At 34.1% G+C, this 23,425-nt stretch overlaps 1 protein-coding gene across 2 annotated transcripts; it reads right to left on the bottom strand.

Annotated features, from left to right (window-relative positions):
- Positions 1-139: 139 nt before the first annotated feature.
- LOC105703928 (protein THEM6) lies at positions 140-17,287 on the bottom strand. Of its 2 annotated transcripts, XM_012432722.2 has the most exons (6): positions 16,999-17,287; positions 16,858-16,915; positions 12,784-13,299; positions 8,063-8,277; positions 4,537-4,722; positions 140-3,628 (listed from the first exon to the last, which is right to left on the bottom strand). In XM_012432722.2, exons 3-6 carry the CDS (start codon positions 12,938-12,940, stop codon positions 3,518-3,520), a joined length of 669 nt encoding a protein of 222 aa, XP_012288145.1. In that variant the 5' UTR covers positions 12,941-13,299; positions 16,858-16,915; positions 16,999-17,287; the 3' UTR covers positions 140-3,517. The 2 variants fall into 2 exon arrangements, with proteins under 2 accessions (XP_012288145.1, XP_012288144.1); XM_012432721.2 differs by lacking the exon at positions 16,858-16,915.
- Between the last annotated feature and the right edge of the window lie 6,138 nt (positions 17,288-23,425).

Below are 23,425 nucleotides of genomic sequence, written 5' to 3'. Positions count from 1 at the left end.
GTTCACTGCGCACAATATACTTTTGTACATTTTGCAAACGATTNTTTAAATATTGTAATAAAATAAAGTTAAACCAATCGAATAAAAGGGGGTTGCAATTAGATACTTGTGAATAATCTTTGATTAAATTGTGCGACACTTCGGTCTTCATTTTTATTGAATTTTCTACAGGATTACTGTTTCATAAAATTAACGAGACAGTGTTCGATCTTGAAACGAGATTTATTCATCTGGAAGTAATAATATTAACGACTCTTGCAACATGGTATCCCATAGAACAATATTATAATCTATAGTTGAATACGTACACTTGTGCACTCGTTCGTGCGGACGTATTTAAGCGCATCTGACGAATACGTGTGGATGATGAATCAAAAATTAAAAGAGTTCTACACGCTAACTTCGGTACCGAAAAATTCAAATTCTCCCGCCAAGTGCGCCCCCGCGCTATAATTGTATAAACTAACCAGACCGAAATCCACAATACAAAAACCCGGCCGCACACTTTATAAAAATGTCTTAATAACTTAACGTTAAACCGTTAAAGAATGTACGAATCGATTCGTACATCAGGTGGCAATCAGCATATTATTAAAATTTACTTTCCACCCGCAAAACGTACAAAACTAAATTGGGAAGAGTTCATAAATAACAAGTAACTCTTATTCGAAGAAATGTTTCTCTTAATCACGAATATATACTTACTAGGTAATATATGGAATTTCTACATGCATACCTCTTAGAAGGTATCGTGGACACATGTTTTAAATATATTTCAGGAATAACAATTCAAAATGTCTTCGAATGAGTTACATTTGTTACTCATAAGCGATACCCAACTTTGGAGTCAATTGAACAATACGTTGGTGTTTTAAAAATTTCCAAATGCTTTCCCTGATAACCTATTGTTATTAACTAAACATAGCATATTTACGCTGATTGTCGGCACCGTATATGTGGTCGAAGTTTTTGTAAATGTAAAGGCGTTAACAATTTGAAGTTCAGTCACTGAATATGTTGTTCGAAGCACTTTGGCAAGCACGTTGCTTAAACGTCATCTTAAGGTGTTATAAAAGGATTATTTTCTATATAAGGTGTTATGAAAGGGTTATATATATATATGTGTGTGTATATATATATCAAAATGTCGAAACATTTATAAAACTTCACCACGTGATTATGCAGGCTCTAAGGATGAACGTCATGCCGATGAAATTTAATTTCTCAACAAATAATTTTTTTTATTTATCCCAGACTAGAACGGACGCATTTTTTTATTTAAATAAAATGTGAACATCACGTTCTTCCTTAGGACCTCCATAATCACGTGCTGATGTTTCAAAGTATTCGCTGTACCCAGTTTGAAGGAAAGTTTTATAAATATTATCGACATTTTTAAGTACTTAGAGTGATCCTTTCATAACACCTTAAGTAAACGCGACTTATAACTAATATCGTGACACGAATATTATTAGGGAACCATCTTTCTCAACTTAATTTTAGTTGCACAGCTAGATAGCTCTACCTCTTTGGCTGATTAATACTCGAGCTAAAATCTACGCTATTTCAACTCGAACGCAATAAACAGCGAAGATTTCGTCGTGTGGATATAATTTACACCGTTTTATTACATAGTACGGTGTTCGCAATAAGTCCCGACTGAATACTTGCCAATACGTATGTACATGTGTGCCCATAATTATGAAAGTGGTATAAGTCATATACTTTTTGTTTCGTTACATTGAATTAATTTCGTTTGAAATAATATGGCGTGAAATAACTGATAAACTCATTTTTTTTTTAATTTTGACTTAAACCACTTTCATAATTATGGGCACATGTCTCAAATTTGTCGGAAAAATGAGATGCGCAAAATACACTTGTGCAGATCTACATCTACACTTGCATGTGTAGATTATATGAATCGCATGGTGCTTCTGCCATTGACTCGATCTAAAACTCGTGATATCATTGGCATAAACTAGGCCATCATCTACGTCACTAGATAAATTATATATGATTCCAATATTTTAGTAAGTTACTATTTTTCCAATATCGATTCCAATACTTTAGTAAGTACCTATTAAATAATTCGATCGGTATCAAATGGACTATTCAGTGACTCTGTAACTAATTTATTTTTATGTCACGTACTTAGAAGAACCAGAATCAATTTATTATTTCTAACAAATAATCGTGTAAATCGATGTACATGTAGACTACATAAAGGCGAAAATTATGCGAAGGAAGAAAAGAAACATTCAACATATAACTGTCTGAATTTTTCATCGCTTAATTTGTTAACTAACACCCACTCGATGGCACATATCACTTGTCTTGTTTACATTAAAGATTCCAGAAGCACACATAAGTGTTAAAGCTTCGAAAAGTAATAATTTACAAATACGTTGCAATAGAAAGATGTATTGCAACACTTATATACTTGATGCGGTAAAGATACGGTTATCAACATTTTAAGCAATCTAAATTAAATATTCTATATACATTGATAATATAAGAAATATGCCCAAATAAATATGAAAGAGATATAACAATTTGGAAATCATTTTCACATGAATAACGTTTTTTACCTTACGTATCTTTCAATTGTGTCTCGTGAAATAAGGAGAATCTCACTAATACGCAACGATACGCAAAGATCCTACTTTATTCCATTGAATATTATTTTATTTTATATACAAATCCATTGTTTCCAAATGCGATTAATAGTTATCATCGCACAGTGCACAATTACAAATTGGAGCGGATTAAAATAGTTTAAAGCAGAAAAATATGCAAAGAATGTTGGTCCGCTCTTTTAAGCATACCTACGTATTTCCGTCCAATTTTATTAAAAATGTATTCCATTCTAATATAAAAAAATTGAATTCAACAAATTGAATTCCTCCAACAGGAGCCATAAAATTCGATCTGTTAATTAACTTCCATCACGAATTGAAACAGTCTGCGCGGCATAATAAACGAAAAGAAAAAAAAAAGAAAACACATCGATGTTGCTTATCATATTGCAAAAAAGATATGGTACTATCTCCTTATCTGGGATTCGGATGATTTCGATAATAATTTTTGTCATGTCAGTTTTGTAATACAAAACCATCTGGAAGGAATCGCAATTATCAAGTTCGTGACTCGATCATGATAAGCCTTTAAAAACGTTTCGTGAAGATCTTCATGACATTGCAGCTGCCATGACAATAATTACGAGAGAAACTCACGTCCAACTGTTAAAGCTTGACACGAATTCCTGCGATTACGATCTCCTTTATTTCTGTAAAATGTCCTCGCACTTACTATCCGAACCATCGCAATCCTTAACCTTCGACAAGCTTCCGGCATATTAAATATTAAATTTTACATGGTTGCGGAAGGCTTCCTGTCGCAGGTGACGAAGAATTCGGAAGATTCTAGTAGTCTAAAAAAGTTGTTAAACCATCGTGGTTTCGTAAGACGGTGTTGCTGCGGCCCCGTTTACAACGGTTGACGCGTTGTCTCTTTGTCAGCAATTGGCAGCAACAGTTGGCAACTGCCTCAGGGTTGCCGAAGAAATTTCGTTGCTTTCCAACCATCGAGCCACTTCCGGTGGGATTTCAGGCCTCACGTGGGGAGTCTTAAAAAGAAAAAAACAACATCATTGTAAACCTTCACTACTTAGTTGTATTCTAAGCACATACAAATACGGTGGACTCTCTATTACCCGACAATCGGTGCCCAGATAATTAAAAATCACACATACTGCAAAAGCAATTACACTGCACTCATACTTGTTCGAACTTCCACAATGAAGCCAGGACGCATTTCTACAAATATGCTTTCTAGATTAAAATTGCAATTTATCCCACTTTAAATCATCCATATTTTTCTTCTTTGACCCGTGTCACTAGAGGTTTCAACTATTTCCCCTTCAACCGAACATCTGTTCCAATCCCAACTAGAAATTCATTTACATTTAAACGATTGCGTTACGCTCCGAAAGAATTATTCAATCTGTAAGAAATTTAATACTCGAGGGCAAAAAGGTACTTATTCTAAAACGAAAAAAAAAAAGAAGAGAAACACATCAGCTTAATGCATTTAATACGATCTTTCTCTTTGCGTAATCGCATTTAGTCAAATGTTAAGTTGATGTCAATCTTATACATCAGCATCCATCGATCTGTGCGATCACCATAACACTAAAGCGAAACCGACTATATTTCCAGACCAATAAATATAAATAAATATCGAAAATAAATATCGAATGAAAAAGTACAGCTGCACGTGTGCTAATGGAGGAATAAATAAGAACGGAAGTCTTAATTGACACTAATAGTTTTACAAAAAGAGTCCTGGAATTATCGTTCGAAGTCCATTAACGTCGACTAACATAAGAACCACTTACATCCTTCGTGTATCCCATAATCCCCTCCAATAAAATTACCATAAAATGGTCTTCAAGCAGACAGCAAAAAAAGTGAAAAGTAGTCGTAGAAATCAGTGAAAACCGTAAAGAAAATTCAGAATGAATTTCGGATTCACCTGTGTCACTCCAGCCTCCACGTTTCCGTTTTGCTTGACTCCTTTGTCCAATAGGGCGCCCATCACAGCCTCTGCATTACACCCCAAAACTCTTTGTCGGCAAATAGCAATTGCCCTGACGAAGCCATCGCTGGGGGTGACAAAGCGATGCTCCATGAAAATGGACTTATCGTCCCAATAAATGATCTGAAAAACATGGAAAAAATTACCAATATATCCCATAGTTCCCTCAGTGGCGGCATAAACCTTTTTCAATTGGTACGTCTTAATTTGACATTAAGCGCCGCATATATATATGGCAAAATTATTTCATCCGGAAAACTATTTAACAATATAACATTATGAATTTCCTTGGATTCGTATATTTTTTTCTAGTGCTGACAGTAAGGTCTTTTGACCTCTTCGAAATTTCACTATTTCTTTGATCCTATTTATATCTGATTAACAATGATAATATAATGCAATGATTCTGCTTAGTGTTTCTAATGAAAAAAAAAAATGGCGGAACAATCAGGAAGACTTTAGGTTCGTGCTTAGTACTCATGGTAATGAAACGCAGTCGGAATTACGGTGAGTAATTGTAAATCGACTAGCGAAATGATTCAAATGGCCTCGATGTCTGGAGTATAAATAGAGATATTTGAACTATAATTGATTTTCTTCAGTAAGGATTCCGATTAGGTACCTTACATACACTTTTCTTCTTGATTCATTCGATCGTCAATTGTATTTGCTCATTTTTGCTTTTCTAAATAGAGAATCGATAACAGTATAGTACCTGGGATCTCCTTGTTTAACTATTGTTAACATAGAAAATGGAAACAGGTTAATAATCCGGAAACCGTGGAGGGTCACTGATTCATATAAGAGATTTTGTAGCGATAATCGGTAAAGAGTCTATTGTACTTTTCATATAAATAGCATGTACCTATTTTATGAAATTAGAAACTATATATACATTAAATAAATTAAAGTATTGAAAAAATAAATAATTTATATCTTTCACAGTTAACCTCGGTTCTAGCCCAGAATAAGTTCTTCTCTGGAATGGGACTGCGTAAGCTAATTAAAAAACAAAAAATATTTTACACGGAGCATGAAAAACCGCTAGCGTAATCAGCATCTTAACTACCCTTGTCCATTTCATTAGTCAAGATAAGTTGGTTGAACGATTTGCCAGAAAAAAAACGTTAAAAAAAAACACTTTTCGAATGAATTACATTTTAGAACTCTCCGAAGAAATGAACGGTCTTCTAATGAGCCAGTACTTTTTTCGAACCGGTTAAGTAAGATTAAATTTGCTTAGACTTTCAATACCAGATACTGAGGAAAGAGAAATGCCTTTATTGCTACTAATGACTACTTGGACGAAAAACAAAAATGAGCCAACTACGTTGTCTCTCATTCCCTGTAAAGGATCGGTTCCTATGTCACTGACCGTAAAATAAAAAATATAATATCAATTAAGGGCTCTACCAGTTTTGGCTTTATAGGATAAAAATTTACCAAAGACATTTTCAACGACGTTAAAACTATCGTTGGATATCTTTATGCGATCAGTATTGAACAGGATGCTACAGAATTTTTTTTTGGTTATAGTGATTATTGCTGCGGAAACGGATAATGATAATCTTCAGGGAAGAACGACAATATTCGTTTTTTCCTGACAAATAGATATGCGAATTCCTCCTAAAGCCAAGGATTTTCCACGGTCAGGCTAATTTTTAAATCGTCATTTGACACGGTAAAATAATTGAAAACTCACTATTACTGCGTTTGGCTAATTATGTGTAATGTAGATATTTCAAAATATATACCAATATCATTCATCCGTAATTAGGAAAAATGTCCATTACGTAAAAGTTCGATTCGGGAGCTGTTTCATTAAATAAACAATATTCTATAAAACAACAATATTGCTTCTAATGAATTGAATAATTGTTCAGCAATTGGAATTATCAATTTAAATATTATGAATTGTACCCTTCGAGCCACTATTTATAAGTCTTGGACGAGAAAAGGAAAAGAGATGAAAGCACATAAAATTCAATTCAATTGTCGACTAATTGAGTGGACGATAAAAAACGGCATATCATTCGTGATAGTTTACGGTGTTTACTGCTCTGGAAATGATACTCCTTCAGGTGAAGGCATATTTAACGCGTGAAATTTCGTCACTAGTGACCCATCAATTACTTTCTCCGATATGTAAATGTGAATGCTCGATAAGAATCAAGATTGGCATCGCTCCGAGGGATCTAGCAATATATCGATCCATTCGGACAATCAAAGGAAAAGCATATGTCTAAATCACAGTTTCTTGTGGCACTACTAAAGTGTTAATTAATTGCCACATTAGAATAATGAAATATCGCAATAATGATATAATGACTAAGAGAGCCCAAGAGTCATTCATGGAAAAATCGACAAAAGTAAAAGGTTAAATGAATAAAATAATTATGAATGTGTCACGATTTCCACTTCTATTGTTACGTATATATTCCCTAATAGTGTACAATTGTAACTTGAATAATTTCATACAATTTGTCTAATCAAAAAGTAAGTCCTAAATTATCATGCATTACATCTGATTTAATTTTTCATGCGTTTAGTACGAGCATCTTAGTATCAATTCAAGTATTTCTTCAATACCAATTTAATGGTTTTCCTTAATACCAATTCGGTGTCGTACGACAATTATACGACAAAAGAATGCTTAATTTACTGCACCTAACAATTTAACAAAGCTATTAAAAGGAGCTTTGACATTCTAAGTGAGGGATAATCGATTTTCCTAACAAAAACAGAAATTTTCCCTTCCCACAGAGCAACAAATCCATCCATAAATATAGAAATTATTGTAATTTACCTACAGCTTACATTGTTAATCCATCTAGAGTCCCAAGGTAAAATGTAAAATCAATGCAAAAAAATTTAACTCCAAAAAAAATCAGAAAAAAAGAAATTTTCCCTTCACACACAGCAAGAAATTCATCTATAAATATAGAAATTATTCTAATTTACCTGCAACTTACATTGTTACCCCGGCTAAAGTCACAAGGTAAAATGTAAAATCAATGCAAAAAAATTTAACACCAAAAAAAGAAATTTTCCCTTCCCACACAGCAAGAAATTCATCTATAAATATAGAAATTATTCTAATTTACCTGCAACTTACATTGTTACCCCGGCTAAAGTCACAAGGTAAAATGTAAAATCAATGCAAAAAAATTTAACTCCATCACTTTCCAAATCATTTTGCCCCGTGTAGATTAGAAATCCAAGAAAGAAACCATGACCTCAGTAGGTCAGATGAATGATAAAAAAAAAAAGACTTGCCCAAGCAGTTAGAAATTTAGATTTGGAGTCCCTACAGCGACTTTTCTCCAAGCATTATACAACCTTCTGGTGAATCAACCAATTTCCATTTATTCTAGCAGAAAATGAATTGGAATTAAATTGAGGAAAAGAAAACTCCTTTCAGTCCGAATCACTCTCCCCAGATTTATGAATAATTTCCACTTACTTTCGATGTTATTTTGAAAATCGACATCGGCTTGAGAAACCTCCTGTAGCGAATCGTCGCTGCTCCTTGAACAACACCCGACCCTTGGGCGAGAATCTCGCGAAACAGATTTGTCCTCTCGTAGAAATCCACCCTGGCGAAGTCAAGCTCGCGAAGATACCTCGCATTGTTCATGTGGTATAGCAAGGTGTCGACATCGGTGGAAGTACAGAGACCTGTGTCAACAATCAACACCCCATAAATCAATAATTCAATATTTCACTAAATGAAGCGTAATAACAATTAAAAGCGTTCTTATCCCTATAGTAGAAATTAGTCATCGAACACCAGTGTTACCTACTTTTGCCTTTCTCAATCTCCGGTAATAAGTAAAGTTTAAACGGTAAGATTTTTATCAAGAATGATTACCTTTTTCTGATAAAATGAAAATAAAGTTTAAACGGCAAGAATTTTATCAAGAATGATTACCTTTTTCTGATAAAACGAAACTACAAAACAGAGTAAATCAACGAGCTATCTATTGTGATCGTCCCAGGGCCTCCAATGTTAATCATTAATCCTGGAAAATATTAAATCCTTTCCGAAGCAAAAATGTTGCTGTTGATTTGAGCGGACACGAGACGGAGCTTATTTTGTGTTTTTATTTGCGACTTCGCCAGAGGAGCGGAAGGTTAACTGCCAGGATTTTGTTTTGAGAGTTATGATGTTAAAATAACATCACACTGTTAACAACTTTATTTAATGAATGTAGTGGGTTTCTCAGTAATTGCAAAAAGGACAGTATTTCCTTTATGTGAGCTCAGGGCCTCGGTGCTTGAAAACAATCATTTGATTGCGGTACGTTTTGCGGAGTAGGAAGTGGATTAGTCAGGCAACCTTAATAGGAAAGTCACATTAAGCTTGCCCCGTGTTAATGGTTCGTACAAAATGACTTCGAAACATTTCTTAAAAGGATAACGAATAATACGTAAAACCATGTATGACTCCACTAATGAGCTCCGGAAGTAGCCAGTAAATTATTTCCTTTCGATAAAAACGTTTAAATTATTACTTATACGTTGGCGTAAATGAAACTAAGATTAAAGAAGAAATATAAGTTTTGAAGTTTGAGAATAATGTCCGAAGAAAAAGATCCCCAATTGTTCTCTTAGCAGAGAGTATTTAGCAATCCTCAAATTAAGGAAAATCTAAAAACTCCGATATATGTCTGATATTTAATTAGCGTTAAACTTGCGTAACATAAAAGCCACCAAGGCGAAGCCCAACTTCAGCGCTAGCAATATAAGGAATCCCTTTCTATCGAATTTCAGAGCCTTATCGGAACACGATAACGAAATCGTTCGCTGAATGATGCAAAGGCGTTACCTGAGTACATCCAACATAGACATTCGGTACACCATAAAGTCTATTTATTAATTAATTAAAATGAAACGCATGCAAAGTTAGGTAGGACGGCATCTATCGATATCGTATCAAGAACTTTGAAAGGTAAGCAGAAAATTTAATTAATATGAATTGTAGGTATTATTCAATATTCGGTTAACAATTTTCAGCGAACCTTAATTTATTTATTCTCCGTCTCGATAGAAATCCCCGGGACGTTTTCGCATATCATTTTTAACAGACACTTGTGTCAATCTATTTCTCATGTAGAGAAATTGCTACGCTTGGAACTGCATTTTCACAAACTTTTTTCTAATTGTTTACTGTATCTTGTAGTGGAGATTACGAGGGTAGTTTTAAAAGGTTTGCTGACATAGTAAAGAAATTATGTTAAACGTATTAAGCCTCTTGTCAATCGATACATGGCACGGAGACATGACACGTGCCCTGGTCAACTGTTACACTTCGGTACCATAGGTCAAGGTTCGCCCAATATCCGACATTAATTATGAGGATTCTAAACTCTATTTACTCCTTCCTACTTAACCAATTGAAAGCATCCAAGTTCAAATTCAAACAAATTATCAGTGCTTATCATACAACTGAACATAGCATGCAGCAAAGTGTCGAACTTAAGTCACATCCTTGATTTCTATTCATTTATTTTTCTAAGATGCATATTGTACTTTAATTAATAGTTATGACTTTCATAAAGACCCTACCAAAAATTAGAAGTAAAAATTTCGTATCGTATTACCCTCGACGCAAAAAGGAATCTGTTTATTGAAGTATGCTATAGTCAGTGAATTATGCAAATTGACTCGATTAAAAATGTATTCAACTAAATATTTGAAAATATTTAGTTGAATGCATATATTTAAATGTTGTACTCAACCAAATATTTGAAGATATTTAGTTGAATGCGTATATTTAAATGTTGTACTCAACTAAATATTTGAAAATATTTATTTGAATACATATATTTAAATTAAAAATTAGCTGTCTACTTTCAAAACCTTTCAAATTCGAGAAAAAGTTACCGGTGAAGGATTAGTCCTTGAATCGTGGAAACATGTTTAATGAACGTTTCGATACTTTTGTGAGATTAGTTTTAAAGTCCTTTTGTTTAGATCGTTTTGTATTGTCCGAAACATCTTTCGCGTTGCATACAACGATTATTTACACATCGAATAAGCATAAACACCACTCAGTTATTTTTCAAAATTTCACTTTAAAAGATATAAAAACAAAAACTTGAAAATTTCTGATTTTATGTATCCTGAAACCAGAACGCCGACATCAACAACTACCGCAATGTTCCCAAATGTTCAATGAGGAATATATCTCTACATGGTTATCCGATCTTTAGCAAATATCAAGTTCTAAAATTCCCCGACTCCACGATGCATAATTTATCGACGTAAAAAACTGCTGTATCATTTCAGTGACTGAACTCAGATGTCCAGAAACTACTTAGCTTCGATGTCATTGACCGGTCTTTAAAAGTTCAATGGTCATGTCATTCGTGTCGATGTAAGGTGTTGCCATAGCTAATGTACTTAAGGTGAAGTGAAACCCCCTTCAAATCAGTCGATTCGAATACTACACTTTTTTTTAAGGGTATTAGAACAAACTGTCCGAAACTTTGACACATTATTTAACAATAAGATTAACACAACTTTAACACATGGATCATCTAAGAATTGTTCTGACACATTCAAAATTGGGATTTGTTTTTTTAATTTTTTAACTCTGCCCAGACCAGAATCAAAATGGCGTCGCGCTCTCATATTTCGATCAATATACAATTATCGGAGGCTCTGATATGAGAATCGAAAGGGTCAGGACAATTTTACGACAATTTGGAACACTCTGGTAATCGATAAACTCTCATTTGAACGGGATAAAGGGAAAAAAAGTGTTGTATGCGCTTCTATGCTAAAACGATGGGAATACGAGGTCTCGGAGTGAAAATTTAATTGACCTGGAAATCACAGATGGCACAGGGGTCCCTCTGCAATCAATTAGGGCCTCGGAAAGCACGAATCCAAAGGATTTCTGAAGTTTTACTTCGATTTCTTTATAATTATTGTACGAAAACGACAGGTGGAGTATGCCATTTGGTACAATACCCAATATAATTCGACACAGCTGTCAATATAAAAACGAACGTTGGCAACGTGGGCATTTAGAAAAATCTTCTTCGTCGACGTCGATCAAGTTCCTCAACGTGTTTCACTTCACCTTAATGGTCTTCAAAATAACACCGAAGACGATCCTTTCAATCGATTCTTCTGGTTTCACCAGCTTCCAAGCCACGTGGGTCGTAGGAATTCGAGGCATTCGTAGCTGTAAACGCTCGCAACGAGCCTTTACTTTTGTCACAATCCCACCAAAACCGTCCCTCGCTTTCTCGCCCGACTTGTTGTCCCTGACTCGAACGACACATCGCTTTCCATCCCGAATAACATATATTAAAAAATGCACATCTCTGTATTAAATGGACCAACCGGTTTCGTTCATAGCTTAAAAAACGCAGAAAAATCGTTCACTCTCGATGGCCTTATTAAAATTGACTTTACTCATTCAAGAGGTTCAACAAACGACATTCATCGTCCAATTTTACACGCCAGGCTGAACATCGCAGATAATGACTAGGTCTGAGTTTCTTAAGGTGAAGTGAAACACATCGAGGAACTTGATCGACGTTGATAAAGAAGATTTTTCTAAATGCGTACATTGTCGACGTTCGTTTTTATATTGACAGCTGGGTCGAATTATATTGGGTATTGTGCCAAATGGCATACTCCACCTGTCGTTTTCGTACAATAATTATAAAGAAATCGAAGTAAAACTCCAGAAATCCTCTGGATTCGTGCTTTCCGGGGCCCTAATTGACTGCAGAGGGACCCCCTGCGCCATCTGTGATTTCCAGGTCAATTAAATTTTCACTCCGAGACCTCGTATTACCATCGTTTTAGCATAGAAGCGTATACAACACTTTTTTTGCCTTTATCCCGTTCAAATGCGAGTTTATCGATTACCAGAGTGTTCCAAATTGTCGTAAAATTGTCCTGACCCTTTCGATTCTCATATCAGAGCCTTCGATAATTGTATATTGATCGAAATATGAGAGCTCGACGCCATTTTGGTTCTGGTTTGGGCTGAGTTAAAAAATTTTTTTAAAATATCCAAATTTTGAATGTGTCAGGACAATTCTTAGATGATCAGGAGTGATGTGTCAAAGTTTCGGACCATTTGGTCCAATACCCTTAAAAAAAAGTGTTGTATTCGAATCGACTGATTTGAAGGGGGTTTCACTTCACCTTAATACTCACCGTAAACCGAGGTCTCGTCCAGAATGTGGACGCGCTTTTTGCAGAACCGTGCCAGGAAAACTGCAAGGAACATCCTGAGGAAATAGTGGACCTCGACGGTCGTGTAGAGGAACACCAGTGCCCCAAGGATGCCGACCAACACCCAACAGGTCAACATGACTTCCGGTTCTCGATTTCTACTCAAGGGCACCCTACTCGAGTTGAACTCTGCAGAGTCCTCTGGTTTGCGACTCCCAGCTGTAATTCCCAGTTATCGACTTGACCTCTGCGCTAATCTTTCCTCTTTTACTTCCTTCCTCCAATTGGTAGCGTGGCGACGTTGACATCTTAACCACCCAACTGTATAGTGTATAGTACCCCTTGGAACCTGGAGCCTCTTTCTATCGCCAAACTGTTTTTTTTTTTTTCTTTCTTCCAAGTTCCTCTGTTCGCTTCACTCTGAATGAAACACTGCTTCGAACTACTCTCTACCTTAATTCTTCTCTCGAATGATATACAGGTCGATGATGCACCCTCCTGAAATATAAAAAGAAGATTAATCATTTATCAGCTTTCATGAAAATGTCAATTACGTACTCCATTTTCGCTTGGTAAAGTGATCTACTCCTCTCGAAATATATCGTTCTATTGAATGGAATCCTGCAGTTGTTCGCCAATTACTCAGGACTTTAATAATAATTACGAATTTCGTTAATATACGATACGACGTTACTATTCGACTCGATGAACATTTCGGAAATAGCATCTCATTGTTTCTTTCATTTACAGAAATTTGATAGTAGCCGTAATAGTCGGTACAATCCCAATACAATATCGTATATTTAGTGAATAGTATACAAGTAGTCAACGAATTAACTTTATTCCTGGACGCATATACTGTTTCATTAAACAGGAAATACAATATTTGAACTAAGTGTTATGAACAGGTACTTGTACAGGTAGATATGTATTGGAGAACGTTTCCAAAAATCACTATAAACGTTTCTGAATAAATATCAGTCGAGAAAATACACAAGGCAAATCGGGGCTGACTTGGTATAATTATACACGTCCGAAAATATTAATAAATATGTAAATTAAAAATATAGTATCATGTCCAATTGGATCATTTTTTGTTAACACTATTTTAATTTTGTCTTCATTCCTCGAATTTTATTCATAATATTTTAATTTCTGTAAAGGTACTTTAAGAATTAATGTAAGATATGGCTCGGCATACTTTGAATATATCTTTTACTACATCATTAGAAATTTTGTGAGAATAACCTAAAATACTATTACCCATTCATGATACCGACGATATAATTAATTTCCACGAAAGATTTGCACATATGAGAAACATTAATTTACCTGTTAAAATAGTTCACAGGTTCAGATACGTTAATTTAAAAATTTCTTATTGGGATAAATATATCCGAATTATCGACAACTTGGCATGGCACCATCTGACATAAATATATGATACAAATATTGGCCTTATCCCGAGAAATTCAAACGATTGTTTCGGCATTTGTTTCATCAAATCAGCTCATTACACTTAAATTGTATAGAAGATAGAAAATTTATTCTTTAAAAGTTGCATTTAAATTACCCTACGATTAAAGAATGATATAAAAGTAAATACCGTTGCACATGTACTGTATGATACAACGATGTTATGTTTTATATAGAAGATAGAAAATTTATTTCTCAAAAGTTGCATTTAGATTACCCTACGATTAAAGAATGAAATAAAAGTAAATACCGTTGTACATGTACTGTGTGATACAACGATGTTATGCTTTATGTAGAAGATAGAAAACTTATTCCTTACAAATTGCATTTAAATTACTCTACGATTAAAGAATGATATCAAAGTAAATACCGTTGTGCATGTACTATGTGATACAACGATGTTATGCTTTATGTAGAAGATAAAAAACTTATTCCTTACAAATTGCATTTAGATTACCCTACGATTAAAGAATGATATAAAAGTAAATACCGTTGTACATGTACTATGTGATACAACGATGTTATGTTTTATGTAGAAGATAGAAAACTTATTCCTTAAAAATTGCATTTAGATTACCCTACGATTAAAGAATGATATAAAAGTAAATACCGTTTTACATGTACTATGTGATACAACGATGTTATATTTTATGTAGAAGATAGAAAACTTATTCCTTAAAAATTGCATTTAAATTACTCTACGATTAAAGAATGATATAAAAGTAAATACCGTTGCACATGTACTGTATGATACAACGATGTTATGCTTTATGTAGAAGATAGAAAACTTATTCCTTACAAATTGCATTTAGATTACCCTACGATTAAAGAATGATATCAAAGTAAATACCGTTGTACATGTACTGTGTGATACAACGATGTTATGTTTTATGTAGAAGATAGAAAACTTATTCCTTAAAAATTGCATTTAGATTACCCTACGATTAAAGAATGATATAAAAGTAAATACCGTTGCACATGTACTGTGTGATACAACGATGTTATGTTTTACATAGTAATTGGAAACTATCGGCTTTTCACTCTCTCGCATAATGCTTCTCGAAGATAGAAAAGAAAGCCCATTAAGAAAATTTCAATACGTCAATGGGTTTCCACATAATCTATTATGAAAGCAACGAAACGAAGAAACGAAATGCAGTATCCGATATGTGCCACTAACAATGTGATAAAACGTGTTCACATTTAACGATGGCGGAATAACTTTAAATAAATAAGCTTCTTTCCTTCATGTTATGCACGCTTTTTATTTTTCCGCTATAACCATAAACCATAAGAGTCCAAGTTCAAAAGACCAGCCACTGTTTGTACACTAAACGTGCGCTTACTGCTCGCACTTCCATTCAATACTCGTGAATGTACAACTTAGCCTCAAACAAAGGGTTAATCTACTGACAACGTGCCTAAGAATTTTACGTTTTACTAAACCTTTCAACACTATTTCGTGTTTTTGAAATCAAACTTTTTTTGTATTCTTAATGCATACGTTTTATATTTTTATAATCGACATCTGCATGTCACTCTTAAAACAATGAAACCGTCCAAGTAAATAAAACTGGCACGGACTAAAAAATCACGTAACTTGTCGAGAATCTCTCGTGGTAAAATATTTCACGAAAATGCCACTTTGTAAACCCACTACTGAAATTCTAAACGACAAAACTCTCGATTTAACGAGAGACTTGCATTTATTATATATTAACAAGATTTGCAGTTATACCTCACCCAGTTTTTGCAACTTAAACGATTAACCATTTTTTCCTTATATATCCCTTTAAAAATATTCATAAAATACATACACTTTTGGTAGATAAGATTATGGTAAAATTATAAATATCATGTCTCAAACGTGAATTATTATACGTTTACGATAAACTTCAAAATAAATTTGAAATTTTGTAACGTCATATTAGAAGTTTGTGAAATTTTCTAGAGAATTGAGCCCACTTATATGTTAAATTTATAATATATGTTATAAATGTTATTTGGAAATGTTACAAAATTAGGATATTATGTCTGAACAAAACGTCCAACAAAAGTTTTATTAAATCTCAATATCTTCCCACTACTGAAATTCTAAACGACAAAACTTTCGATTTAACGAGAGACTTTGCATTTAAACCTCACCAGGTTTACGCAACTTAAACGATTAACAATTTTTTCCCTATATACCCCTTTAAAAATATTCATAAAACTCTTGCACTTTTGGTAGATAAAATTATGATAAAATTATAAATGTCATGTCTCAAATTGAATTATTATACGTTTACGATAAACTTAAAAAAAATGGTGTACTTTTGTAACGTCATATTAGAAGTTTGTGAAATTTTCTAAAGAAATGAGCACACTTATATATTAAATTTATAACACATGTTATAAATGTTACAAAAAAATTAGGATACCACGTCTGAACAAAACTTCCAACAAAAGTTTTATTAAATCTGAATATTTTCTTTTTAACAGTGTAGCCGATGTCACGAGTGCGACGCGAATCTTCTAAAATTTGTAATAAGAAATTAATGCATTCAACTTTCTCCCCTCAGCTTGAAAAGTGGCACTTACGGTGCTTCGATTCCATCGAAAAGGGTCTCGCTCCCAGTCGCGTGCGAGGATATCGCACCTGCAGGATATGCATCTTACGCTGTCATCTCGAGTTTAGGGGCGCTAACGTAAAGTAGAAGTTTCGGGATAAAAACGGCTTACCCAGAGCGCGCGGTATCTATCGCAGCCCGTATCGATCTTATGCACTCATTCGTCTCCACCGCCGCTGGGATTTTCCCTTGTCACCGCAGCGCCCCCACGCTTTCCACCCGCGACCTCCGGAGACAACGCGGGACCCACGCGGAAACCGAAACCGGCATTCGCGTCGAAAGCTAAAGCGCTAATGCGGAGGTCGAGCGAGGGGTTGAGACGCTTCCGATGCACCTGACAGTCGGTAGAGCCGGCGCGCGCACGAACCGATTCTGGCGACCTGTCGGTCGGCCAACATCGGGCGGACTGATCGGCGGGCGGCGATGCCGCGGTGGACTTCGCGGCGCCCGTCGACCACCCACCACCCTCGCACCCGACCAAGGATTTTCCGCCTGCGCCCGACAGGTATCTTCTAGTGGGAGGCGGCGCGCTAGGAGGAACAGCCAAGACGCCATCTTGCTTTTTCGAAACGGACTAAATACGGCAGCGATCTTCTAGCACTATCATAGTAATTTGACTATGTATTTGTATAAGGATTAATTAAAATCAAATAATAAATAATATTTTATCGAAGAGTCAGGATCTAATTATATGTTATTTAATGTAACATTATTATTAAAAGTATATAGTTAGATATGAGATATTAGTCAATTTACTTTATACCTAATTCTTAAAGAAAGAAAATTTAATTTTGATATTACATGTTAACATATAATTTTTTATGTTCTGTTGAAATGATAATATGAAATTCAAAGGATTTCAATTTTAATTACGGAAAGGAAGTCTTGACGTTTTCCTGGGTTGTTTGTGACCTTGGAAGAGATCGAGAATGTCATAGTAGTTCATTTATAGGAAATTGTAGATACACAGGGTGAATCGAATGCGGTCAGGAGAGGTTCGACATATTTTCAATGTTAAAACACGCCAATGAATGCCGATTTTGCCAAAGTATTGGTTCTGCACTCACTTAGGCTAATAGAAGAGTTTCAAACCCTACAACTTCGAAATCAAACTGAAGCATGCAATGAAATGTTTACAGATAACCCTAGTAGCGCAAAATATTTGTACTATATTTTCTACATATTTAACGAATATCGTACACTATGTAAATATTTAGCAGGCATTTGAAATATTTGCAATACGTTTACTTTAGAATATTATCCCTATAATATTTATATCATATTACCTCCATGCGTTTTCATAATATTTTTCTACCAGATATACAAAACATTTCGTTTCATTTTAATACAAGTATTTTTTAAATATTATCTGCCGAATACATTATAAATGTTTTAAAAATATTTAAAATCAAAATCACACGTTTTGCTCGCATAATGAAATAGCGGAACGAAAATATTAGAAAAATTTCTCGTGTTTTTTCATACCAAATGAAATGTCCGATAATAGTCGTGAAGTAAAAAATGTATTTTTATTATGTTAATATGTTAAAAAATATTTCTCTATATGTTTATGAATTATTGAAACTAAATATGTCATTGAGATTTTCAACAAATATTTCAAATATCTTCAAATGAAATCTACGAGGCATCTTAAAAAAATTGTCGCTTGAGATATGTAGCAAAGATTGCAAAAAATATTTAGAAAATATTCTGTGCTACTAGGGAAAATGTATGTTTCTCGCTGACAATTTACTAGAGCTGAAGCAGGTGCGACGAATTTCCTAATGAACGCAGAAAATGAACCCCAGAAATATGCAAGTCATTGCATTTGCTTAAGCGGTATTTAAATACGTAACCCTTGTTTCGACTAATAGTCATGACAATTCAAAGACTTTATCTCTATTGATGAAATATTAGTCATATCATTGATTTCACTCTGCAATGGCATGAATGACATGCCGAAGTTCCCATCGAAGAATGTCAAACGTCATGAAACATTAAAAGGAGATTATTTGTTGTACGCAACAAAAAGTAAGCCCCGATTTACTTCGCTTACCACCTTCACCTGTTATTCTTCCTCCCTCGTGTTTCATTCCCTCAAACTTTCAAAATCATTCTGAAAATTACGTACCTATGTATGCACAAGTTTTTAGAAAAATTGAAAAAATTTGCCCTGTGTAATATAAACGGCATAGATCAGTCATAGGTACCTTTTTTAAAAACCAAGTGCTTCTAATTTAAGGATCTTCACCCTTCTCCTCTCTCTTTCCGTTGAAAAAATTTAAATAACTTTAAACTATACATTTGGAAAATTCATGCATGTTTTGAAAGCGATTTATATCCGGTAATCTTGCAAAATGAATAAACAGCTTCCAAAATGGCGCACAATATATGTTATAAATGTTATTTGGAAATGTTACAAAATTAGGATATTATGTCTGAACAAAACGTCCAACAAAAGTTTTATTAAATCTCAATATCTNAAGGATCTTCACCCTTCTCCTCTCTCTTTCCGTTGAAAAAATTTAAATAACTTTAAACTATACATTTGAAAAATTCATGCATGTTTTGAAAGTGATTTATGTTCGGTAAAGTGGAAAAATGAATAAACAAACTTCCAAAGTGGCGCACAAAATAGATCAATCGTACGACGTAATGTAACACAATATGCGATTGTTTAGTTAGCTTTTTCGTCCCACAATGACGTTTGCATGGGTGGGATAAAATGCATACACGTATATTGGTTTTTCAGTAGCTACACTGTTTAAGTGTTAATTGTATTAATTTTATACAATTGTACAATTAATATAAAACCAATGTCTCCCGCGTGTTTCATTCCCTCAAACTTTCAAAATAATTCTGAAAATTACGTACCTATGTATGCACAAGTTTTTAGAAAAATTGAAAAAATTTGTCCTGTGTAATATGAACGGCATAGATCAGTCATAGGTACCTTTTTTAAAAACCAAGTACTTCTAATTTAAGGATCTTCACCCTTCTCCTCTCTCTTTCCGTTGAAAAAATTTAAATAACTTTAAACTATACATTTGGAAAACTCATGCATGTTTTGAAAGTGATTTATATCCGGTAATCTTGCAAAATGAATAAACAGCTTCCAAAATGGCGCACAAAATAAATCAGTCGTACAACGTAATATAACACAATATGCGATTGTTTAGTCAGATTTTTAGTCCCAGAATGACGTTTGCATGGGTGGAATAAAATGCATACACGTATATTGGTTTTCCAGTAGCTACACTGTTTAAGTGTTAATTGTATTAATTTTATACAATTGTACAATTAATATAAAACCAATGTCAAAGATTATTTAAACTGCATCCATTAAATTGCAGGCTGAAGTGTTAGCTTAGTTTTACAGTTTAAATTCCCTATGACTTTTTAGCAAGTACGGTTAAAAAATGTCAATCTCATGAAATAGTTGTTTCTTCGAGAGTCGATAAAAAAATTAGGTACTCGGTTTTCAACCATACAGGACTCAAAGCCGCTGATTAACTAAACATAACTAATAACTCAAAAGAGTTAACACCCAAGTTCAAATGTCATGTATTGTTTTGTTTCGTTTGGGTCTCTCTGCAATTTCAAACTCATTTTAAATGGGCAAATTTAAATTCATTTCGTCGAGTACGACGTCAAGGCTTACTTTGACGTTTAAAACTTTCCTTAAAGCGTAAACGTTTTTATTCGCATCTAAAATTCAGATTAAAATGTAAACATTTAAGTTAACACCTACAATGAATCACCATCGGACAAAGCGTGTAGACATTTAGCAGATATTTATCCAGGTACTTACACGTGAGCTATGTACCGTGCGGAATGTACCGTGTACATAACATCAATAAAAGTACGTGAGACAAAAAGAACCACCGATTCAGCGTGATACTCACGGAATTCAACGAATACACGGAAACAAATGAAAAATACACTTTTTAAATAATCACATTTTACACATTATCAGATTCACACAATTCGTCATATCGCTACAAGGTAAGAGCCGATTACAAAATGTACAAAACATATCTCCATGCATAAAGAAAATATGATTTTCCATTCTTTTCTTTTCGTTTACTCTTTTGAAATGAAAAATTGTTGAATTATCACTAAGTTCATAAATGATCAATTATTAAAAATGACTAATATGATTACATTTTTGCGCGTGCATAAAGAAAATATGATTTTCCATTCGTTTCTTTTCGTTTACTCTTTTGAAATGAAAAATTGTTGAATTATCACTAAGTTCATAAATGATCAACAATTAAAAATGACTAATATGGTTACATTGTTGCGCAGACTGAGCACCTACACATCTTCAATTCCAATGAATGTATCACGTGATTTCTTACTAATTCTATAATCACAAACTTCAATAAGCATTCCTTGGTTTCGTTAAATCTGGATGTTATCCAAATTTTAATATTACTCCCCACTCGTAAGATAAAAAAATCAACAACAAATTGCCTTACAAAGATAGGCCGAGATATATCTTAAAAAATCACCTAATGCATATGCAGCTTTCGTTACTTATTATAAAACTAGATGAACCAGCAATATTCTAAACATTAACATGTATAGTGCCGCTCATAGAGGAGAGTGACAGAAATTTTGAATCGGTTACTAATTGCATATGGTAACTAATAATAGTAAATCAATTCCAGGCTCTAGCCGTTTAGAATTCAATGTCTCAGAAATTCTGTTTATGATACGATAACTGCCGGAACTATATAGTACCATTGCGAAGCTTCGTGACTACTAATCCCGACATTATAAATAAGCAGCCGTTGCCATGAATTTGTTCCCGGAGAAAAAAAACCCGTACAAATATTTTGACAAAAATTTCGAAGAATGCGCCAGAACCTGTGTCATCCTTCGAACGTCATCGAACACGTCGTGTTAGATTTTTCTACGAAAAGAACAACATGAATAGATTAGCGACGGTACTCGCGAGTTCTTTTCAATCTTCTTGACTCTTTTTTTCAGATATGCCTGCCACTTAAGTGAAGCGCTCTTGTAAACCACTCTGCTTGAGAACCTAATCAACAAGTATCGGAGGATTTCGTCAAAATGACAAAGTCAATACGATCCGACGTTTCGCGGCAGTCAATGTCATGGTCATCATCCCGTCTGATTATTTTCTAATATTTGTCAGCGTCACAGCCGTCCGTATGACTTCAATATCCGTATACATACACGCTGCGCACGTATTAATGGTACACGTGTCCCGCATAAGAAATAAGTTCCTGGCATAAAGAGTCCTCGAAGAGCTTTTCAACCTTTCGTAAATAGTCAAATTCAATTTCTTGTAGAATTGGTTAATTTATCAACGGAGGGTGGAAATAGTTCATTTATCAACATGAATGTCTCACTGCATCAGCGGTGGCACCTCTGTTAAATTTTTCCATTCTTCTTCATAAAGCATGTCACTACATTTTTTCCGAAGTCATAAATAAATATTTGTNTTTATGAAATATATATATTTTTTTTTTACGCAATAAGGCAGCCACTTCGATAAGTGGGAATTCTGAAAATGCACATTCAAGAAAAATGCATTTTCAAAAAGTAAGTAATGAATAGTGTGATCAATGCATATCTTGAAAAGCTATTGTGTCATTTGTTTATCACATTGCCGACTGATTAGAGAGATTCTCGTTTTAAAATTTCACGGTTACGCATAAAAAAATGTTCTAACATTCTGACACCCGAGTTTATTTGCTACTGGCAGTTTAACGGAATCCTTAATTTATTGAGTTCATAATTTTACGTTATTGTATTTCTGCTTCCTTTATTGCCCTTTTTTTAATCTTCTTACATTCTGACATCATTTCGGAACTAGAAATTTATCACAAAAATATGAAATATCGCAAGCTACGTTCTGTTCCCACTTACAATTATCCAGTCAGTCATACGGTTAAGTAAATTACTCGATCTCGTCTAATTAGTCATAGAGTAAAAGTACACGAGAAACAATGCCATCAGCTCATCACCATTTTATTACTTTTCCTGAAAATCTATCTGATTGGTACTCGTTCATTGTTTTCGAATTAACAAAACTTGATTAATATAGAAGTTATAGCCAAGACTAGATATAAAAGAGTATTGGATAAGAGACCAGTTATCCCTCTTAGACATTACTTTACATATTAATTCATTTTTCAATACTTTATGGGAAATGAACTTTATAGCGTGCATCGAAGAATCGTTTCGTGTTTTTATGAGGTATAATTGCGAAAGGAGTTCGAAAGTATTAACAAAACTTGATTAATATAGAAGTTATAGCCAAGACTAGATATAAAAGAGTATTGGATAAGAGACCAGTTATCTCTCATAGATATTACTTTATATATTAATTCATTTTTCAGTACTTTATGGGAAACGAACTTTATTGCGTACATCGAAGAATCGTTTCGAGTTTTTATGAGGTATGATTGCGAAAGGAGTTCCAAAGAATTAACAAAACTTGATTAATATAGAAGTTATAGCCAAGGCTAGATATAAAAGAGTATTGGATAAGAGACCAGTTATCC

Source organism: Orussus abietinus, unplaced genomic scaffold (assembly GCF_000612105.2).
Source record: "Orussus abietinus isolate OABI.00-Male unplaced genomic scaffold, Oabi_2.0 scaffold237, whole genome shotgun sequence".
In the NCBI taxonomy this organism is placed as follows: domain Eukaryota; kingdom Metazoa; phylum Arthropoda; class Insecta; order Hymenoptera; family Orussidae; genus Orussus; species Orussus abietinus.
The sequence above is the reverse complement of the archived record's forward strand: the minus strand, read 5'-3'. Positions and strand labels throughout refer to the sequence as shown.

Coding starts and splice junctions, on each gene's coding strand:
- LOC105703928 (XM_012432722.2), bottom strand. CDS start 12,940: ATGTTGACCTGTTGGGTGTTGGTCGGCATCCTTGGGGCACTGGTGTTC. Junction 4,723..8,062: donor TTTTCAAAATAACATCGAAA/GTAAGTGGAAAT, acceptor CATGTTTTTCAG/ATCATTTATTGGGACGATAA. Junction 3,629..4,536: donor TGGAGGCTGGAGTGACACAG/GTGAATCCGAAA, acceptor TTTCTTTTTAAG/ACTCCCCACGTGAGGCCTGA.